The sequence below is a fragment of the Dendrobates tinctorius genome, unplaced genomic scaffold, assembly GCF_039654945.1.
Source record: "Dendrobates tinctorius isolate UK_male_01 unplaced genomic scaffold, ASM3965494v1 ptg000133l, whole genome shotgun sequence".
Lineage (NCBI taxonomy): Eukaryota > Metazoa > Chordata > Amphibia > Anura > Dendrobatidae > Dendrobates > Dendrobates tinctorius.
Window position 1 is genome coordinate 2,930,202 of NW_027361801.1, and position 8,010 is coordinate 2,938,211.

General features: G+C 38.4%; 1 protein-coding gene across 1 annotated transcript; it reads left to right on the plus strand.

The window, feature by feature from the left end:
• The first annotated feature begins 6,459 nt into the window (after positions 1–6,459).
• LOC141048176 (olfactory receptor 6F1-like) lies at positions 6,460–7,422 on the plus strand. The gene has a single exon (XM_073543637.1). It carries the CDS (start codon positions 6,460–6,462, stop codon positions 7,420–7,422), a length of 963 nt encoding a protein of 320 aa, XP_073399738.1.
• Positions 7,423–8,010: the final 588 nt, after the last annotated feature.

The window sequence follows — 8,010 nt, forward strand, 5'->3', positions numbered from 1 at the left end:
ATACATGCTCTCATTCTATTATTATTTGTATATGGATTTCTATATGGTATTCTTCGATTGAAGTAGTCCAGATGTATATGGATATATTTCTATTATGTGGTTTTTATATATTGATTGCTATGCGTTTTTGAAAGTACATATATATATATATACTCTTTTGCAAAGAAATTTCTTTTCCGGAGTCTATGTTTATTTTTTCTATTTTGTTTTCATATATATTTTTTAGCTTATGTGTTTGGGAACTGGATGTGCGCGTGCGTGGCCAGGGACTCGGTGTTTCTCGACACATGCATCGGATTCCCCTTTTGGGCTTCTCGGACATGGTCGGGTACCTCTTGTTTTACTGGCTACGCATGCGCCGCTTAACCCAGTCACCCTTCCACATTTGGAGGTGTGCTTATACCATGTGAGTGGATGGCCTGTGCGCACGCGCAGCCTGAGTTCCGGCTTCCCTATTCCTACGTCAGTGTCTGGCATCCTGTTACTAGGTTACCGGTCATGTGACGGGAGGGCGGATCCATTTCCGGCCAACATGGCGGCGCGCGCGCCGTGATAGGTTTAATCCTCCCACATGTTATTTGCACAGGAGTATTTAGGGAGATCTGTGATTACACACTCCACCCCCTGACGAAGGATTCATTCCGAAACGTACGTCGGGCGTGTGTAGCTCATCCAGCAGCGTTCCTCCAAGGTATATACCCTCTATTCTTCCCTCCTTTCCCCTACACTCACTCTTTTATTTATTTTTGGAATTTGCATTTTTTGCACTTTATACCATCACATTGGTTTCTCTCCTTGTTGATTGTTTTGCATCACCACATGGTTCTATGCACAGACACTTGTTTGAGCCTATATGGTCTCCATATATTTTATGTCACTTTTTTAAGGAGCCAATGTATAGAGGGATAAAATATAGTTATTTATTAATGGGGAACGCCGTGCTTTATTAACCTATATAGGTGTATATATAAAATTCTTTTGAGCACACATCTTTTTTATATGTATTCGTATTACTATTACTTAATAAAGGTATTTTAATCGTATATCTGTTTTATGACTTTTTTATTATTCATATATCTTATTTAATTTTTATATACATTTTTTGACCAAAATTTGGGTTTTTCTTTGATTCGGTTTACAAAGACTCTTTTGCAAAGATTATTTATTTTCTGAGTGCGACTGTCCATCCATTTACTACTGCTTGTGGTCTATCCACGCTCAGTCAGCACCTCTCTTTATAGCAAGAGTGCGCGTCTTTTTTTCCACTGCTAAATGTGGTTTAGGCACACTGGGGCTCAGAATGGAGGGTGGGGCATTTGGATTTTGAATCTCAGAATTCATTGTTTTTCTTTTGGGGGGCAAGGAACCATTTTGCTTTTCCAGAGCCTTTATACTACAAGTAACATGGAAGTGATTAGACAACTTTATTCTTCGGTTCGGTGCAATTACAGCGATACCAAATTTATATAGTTTTTTTATGTTTGGCTGCTGTCACACACTAATTTTTGAGAGGCAGAATGAACAAATACCAGCCATTTAGGAATTTTTTTTTAATGTCGTTCAGTGTGTGATAAAATTGATAAGGCAGCTTCAGCGATACTACATTTATATACAGTATTTCTTTGTGTTTTGGCGCTATTACGCAATAAAAACTATTTTATCCCCTTAATGACCGCCAATAAGTCTTTTTACTGACCTGAGATATAAGAAAATAGCATCCCCATACAGGTGACAATCCAGCAGCTGCCGGCTGCATGCTATAGCTGACAACGTGCTGAATCAGCCACGGTAAGTGTTGGCTCCGTCCATATCTGTTTAACCCCTTAGATGCTGCTGTCAATATAAACTACATCCTATAAATGGTTAACAGAGTGTGGGGGCTTCCCCTTTAGCCCCATTGGCACCCAGTGATCATGATTGTGTGGTGCTGATGTTTGCCATGGCAATTCACGGCCAAATAATGGCCTTAGAGTTTACCGACTATAGTAACCTGTTCAGAAGTTAGCGACATTAAGTTGGTAGAAATACATTTTTTCGTTCCTGTCATGCCACTTTGCATTCATTCCTGAACAGCACCTGAAGGGTTAATAAGTTACCAGACAGCAGTTTTCAATATGTTGGGGGGTGCTGTTTTTAAAATGGTATCACTTTTGGAGTTTTTCCAAAATATAGGACCCCTAATGTCACTTCAAACCTGAATTGGTCCCTGAAAAAAATAAGTTTAGCAAATTTCCTTGACAAAATGAAAAATTACTGCTACATTTTTATTCCTCCTAAAATGCTAACAAAATAAAATAACATTTTACAAATGTGCTGATGTAAAGCAGACATGAAGGAAATATTATTTATTAATGTTTTTCTGTGGTATGGTTATCTGGATTAAAGAGACAATCTTTCAAAGTTTGAAAATTGCAATTTTTTACATTTTTGTCAAATTTCTGATTTTTTTTTTTTATAAATAAACACAAAACATATAGACATAAATTTACCATTAAAATAAAGTACAACATGTCAAGAAAAAATATTCTCAAAATCATTGGGATCTGTTGAAGCATTTCAGAGTTATTACCACATAAAGGGACACTGGTCAGATGATTGCAAAACTTTTGCTCTGTCACTAAGGGGTTATAGAAAAAAATAATTATTTACTAAATCCCCCTATGGGACTTTCACTTTCTGCAGTCTGATCGCAGTTCTAATGCATTGCAATACACCAGCATTGCAATGCATTAGAACTGTCAGCCCTGCAGACACAATCTACTTAGATCATGCACTGTGTGATAACTAACTTGTTAGTGCCTGGTGACCTGGGTGTTGTCATGAAGACATCAGGTCACCATGGCAAAGATTGGGCCCCCACGATGACGTCATGGGGGCACCGATAGGAGTGCAGAGGGGGCTCTCTCCCTCTGCTTGCCAGCTAAATGCTGTGATAGTTTGTGATCACAGTATTTAGGGGGTTAAAGTGCTGGGCTACAAATCGCAATGGCGTACCAATACGTCTGGGTCGGTAAGTAGCTAGCGACTTGAACGTATGGATACGTCCAAGGTCTTGATGGGGTTAAAGCCCCATTCTCAGGATTGATAGGATCCCAAAGGAGAAGGACCAGAGTGGTTGTGTTTTCATCTGAAGCAAGTGAGAGTGAAGCGGCTCCTCAGGGCTCAAATGGAATAACAACGTCACGGGAGCCAGGAGAGAACTGCTGGAATGGCGGCCTCCAACACCGGAGGTGTGTAAAGGGTGTTGTTATTTTATAAGGAGCTATATAGTAAATGAGGAGTTGTCCAATTAGTTGACAACTCCTGTAAGTGTAAACCTCTTGTAGAAAATGCTTTTGGAAAATCTCATATAAAACTTTATGCAGCTAAAAGTCCTTGGAGATATCAGTTACTTTTCATTGTCAGTTACTTTTTCTCACTTAGGAAACTTTTCTTTTCCTTCATTCTCTGGTATAATTGCACCAAATGGGAATTTCTGCACTATGGATTTATCATTAAAGTCAAGAAAACTATTTATATCAAAGGAAATGAGCTTTTGATATAATATAAATAGCGTCAGGGAAGCGATCGGTGCTCTATAAGGACACAGCATTATTTCATCTTAGTTGTGTGAGGGTGAGTTATACTTTTACATATTATATATTTTATATGTTGATATGTATTAATAATATCGATACATACAGTATATTTTTTATCATACATTTACCTAATATAAATACCTTTTTAGAAACTAATTTGTATAGCCATATTCCAGGAACTATATCATTTTTAATTTTTCTGCTGTAGCTTTTACAGTTGATTGTTTTTCATTCGGCAAATTGTGTGATTTTTTTCAGCACCATTTTAGGGTGCATATGATTTTTGATGACCTCTCATTGTATTTTTTTGTAGGCTAGATGAACAAAAAAGACAGCAATTCTGGTATTTTTTATGGCTAGAAATTATGTTATACTTTAGAGCACAAGTCATTCTCCCTTTTTCATTAAGCATTTTGAAGCATTAAAGAAGGATTTATATTCTTTCTATTTTTAATTTTATTGAACTTTTTTACAATATTTATTTGTCCCATGCATGGAATTGAACATGCTATTACTTAGTGACTTAATACAGTGACGTTATTTTAATACAGTGTCGTAAGAAAATTAAAGGGACTGTTTTAAAGGGGCTGTCCACTGCTTTAACATTGATGGCTTATCATTAGGCTAAGTCATCAATGTCTGATCAGTGGGGGGGTGACATTCGGCACCCTCGCCTATCAGCTGTCCTGGTGTCAGTGCCATCCGGAATGCTCAGTTTCGAAGCTGCCAGCACAAATCTACCAATGGAAAAGTAGGCGGGCAGAGTACTGCACATACACCCCCTATTGATTTGTATCCGGCCGCGGCCACTACACAGTTGCTGTGCAATTCTATAACGGAGGAGTCCCAGCTGCTTCTTAAACCGGGAACAGCTGATCAGCATGGATGCCAGGTGTTGCGCCCCTACTGATCAAAAATTGATGACCTATCCTAAGGATAAGCCATCATTGTTAAAGTCATGGACAACCCCTTTAAACTGATAATCACTTTTTGTAATGCATCCATAAATTGATTGCAATGAGTATGGATTCTGAAATATTGACTGCAAACTGTTTTTGGCTGGGCCTAGAAATCCCTGTTCCAACAGTAATGGTTCATTCAGATGTCCAGTAATCATGTACAAGTTATGTATGTGTTTTTCACAGACAGACTACAATTACATGTTCTATGCCAGTTGTTTATATACTTATTTTTTTGCAGACTGAGTTGCAGCAAAAAAAAAAAAGGGGGACATGCCATTTTTGATTCTGATAATGGATCAAACTCAACCATTCAAGTCCATAAAAAAATTAGCACTTGGATGTCATCCTAAGTACACCTAATGCTGTCTGTTTTTCATGTTTGATTGATTAGAGAAGCTTAAAGGGAATCTGTCAGCATAGACTGATTGTTCAAACCAAGTACAGGAGCTCGGTGTATTATGGCATGGCTAAAAAGATAAGTGCACTTTTCCATCTACTTTTTTTTTCAGGTACCCCTCCCAGGCTTCATAGAGCCAGAAAAGGGTGAACATAGATGGCAGCATAGTCTGATGACAGACCCTCCTTAATTTAAAGGGACATAATGACTGTTCGAACCACTTACAGGCACTTTGTGTACCATGGTGTCACAATCCATTTTTGGATGCGTGGCAGCTCTGGTTCCACTGTGTTTTAAATGTAGCTTTTTTCCTTTCAGGCCAGTGGGGGGGTTAATGTCAGTTTTCCTTGCTGACATCCTACTGCAATTTCCGAGTTGCTCGGTCAGCTGATTTGGGTGGTGACCACTCCCACCATCCTTTAAATGGGCACCTGATGCATCAGCTGACTGTCAGTGATAGAGCAATCTATGTTGACCAAGCCTGGATTAAGGAGCTTGCTGGCTGCAGTGGTGAATTAGCTGGTTTCATGGAGTTTGTGGTCTGGGTGTCTTTCTTCCGCTGTGCGGTGCTTAGCAGCAGAGAAGGCTATTAAACTTAAGTTTTTTTTCCACATCTGTCTCGTGTTTGTCACTGTCACTTGTATTGTTCCATCTGCAGTGGTGAAGCTATTGCCCTTGCTGTCCAGTGCACTAGGTGACAGCGAGGGATGAGGTTCCTGACGGTGGTGGAGGGAAGGCCCCACTTAGGGTATTAGGGGAGTGCAGGGACAGGCTCAGGTTTGAACTCAGGTGGTGAACATCCCTCATTCCCTTTTGGTAGGGCCTTCCTCTCCCCATTTCCATCCCGTTATGTGTTGTGTGTTGTACTGTCCGCCGACCGAGACCCTGTTGGGTCGCTACATATCGTGACACATGGCCAAACATTTAAGTCCACCTACCGACCTACTTGTTTTTCCCTCTATCCCCCTTCTTCTTTGATTGACAGCTCTTACTTCATAGAGCCAGAGAAGGGCAGACACATGAAAAATAAGTAGATGGGAAGGTACAGCTATATGTTTGGCCATGCCAAGGTGCAAAAAGCCCCTGCACCTTGTTTAAACATTGATTCTGTACTGACAGAGTCCCTTTAAGAAACTTCCATCACTTTTTTTATTGCAAAAGATATAAACTGATGGTAAAAACTGACCATTATCCAAAAACAAAAAAGAAATAAAATCATTGACGTCTGAATAAGGCCTAAGATACAATACAGAAGAATCAGTAATGCTTAGCCACTCTTCTCTCTGGGTTGTAGGGAACTAACTGTAGTGAAATAACTTACTAATAAGGTCAAAGAGTTTACTGAAAATTATACCCGTTTGCAGGAAATTCTTAAAATCCATTATTCCTAGAGTCCATGTATTAGAACAGTGATTACGTAAGTTATTTTTTCAATGTCATTCATTTTTTATATTTTTTTTAGACTAGAGCAACAATTTATTTTATTCTACGTTTAACATTTTTGCTTTTTCTTAAGCTCAAAATGTTGACAATGAAACAGAAAAATGAGACAGTTGTATCCGAATTTCTTCTTTTGGGTTTTTCTCTGTTAGAAGAGACAGGATTCTACCTCTTCATTATTATATCTATTATTTATATTGTCACCATAACTGCCAATATATTAATTATCATTATTGTAAAAATTGATCGCCGTCTACATAAACCCATGTACTATTTTATTGGTGGACTCTCATTTCTCGAAATATGGTATCCTTCGGTCACTGTCCCTCGACTCCTTTGGTCTCTTAAAACCAGAGAAGAGTCCATTTCTACAGCTGGTTGCATGACGCAGTTTTATTTCCACTTTTCTCTTGGCGCAACAGAAATTATTCTCTTGACTGTAATGGCCTACGACCGATATGTGGCCATATGCAATCCACTGCGCTACTTCAGCATCATGAGTCCTAAACTTTGCGCCCTACTCATCATTGGATCCTGGGTTAGTGGCTTTGTGGCAGTGGTGGTTCCATGTCTACAAATTTCGAACCTTTCATTTTGTAGAGGAAATCAAATCGATCATTACTATTGTGATCTGGGTCCATTACTCAAGCTCTCTTGCTCGGACACATCAAGTATTGAAAAACTTTTTTTCTGTCTCAGTTTGTTTATAATTTTAGGCTGCTTTTTCTTAATTATTATCTCTTATATATGTATAATCCGAACAACGATGATGTTTCCTACCGCAAGTGGGAGAAGGAAAACATTTTCAACCTTTGCTTCACATCTGACTGTTGTATTACTATTTTACGGTACCATTATATTCATGTTTGTCCGACCCAGTACCGGTGGCCTCTTGCACTTGAATAAAATAGTTTCTGTCATCCCGTCCATCGTGACTCCTCTTTTGAATCCCATGATTTATACTCTACGGAATCAGGAAGTGATTCAGGCCATGAAAAAAACTGCTATGAAACTGAACGTTTTCCATTTCATGTATAAGGAGTGAAAGATTGGGGAAAGCAATTTTTAGGAGTTAGGTCAGACAACTGTTCTTAATTAATTTTTGGATGCTGAATCCAGAAATGATCTCAGTTTTTCTCTATCACATCAAGTTTTTGAACTATAGGATTTTTGTCTTCTCAAAAATATGTAAACTACTGTACCTAAAAAGTTTTTTTTTTTTTTTAAATAGTACAAATATGAACAAAAAATGAAATATATAAGAAATAGGCATGACAAATATGTTTTTTAACACTATCATGTTTTTACAAAGGATATATATATATATATATGCAAGTATTTAAGGTAAAAATGTACATTTATAGCTTTTTCTGGAGTGTTTAACTTGAGGACAATCACGTTTGATGCTCCAGCAATAGTCAGCCATCATATGTACATCCCATCTACCCTGGTAACGGTCTTCCATAACCTTCAAATCTTGGTGAAATCGTTCACCTTGCTCATCGCTAACAGCACCAAGATTTTCCGGAAAGTTGGCAAGATGGCAATGCAGAAAATGTAGTTTAATCATGTTGCAACCAAGCGCTTTGTAGCTCTCCAATAGTTTCTGAACAATTTCTTTGTAATTACTTGC

Excerpts from the sequence above, each read along its gene's own strand:
- LOC141048176 (XM_073543637.1), top strand. The coding sequence starts at position 6,460 with ATGTTGACAATGAAACAGAAAAATGAGACAGTTGTATCCGAATTTCTT.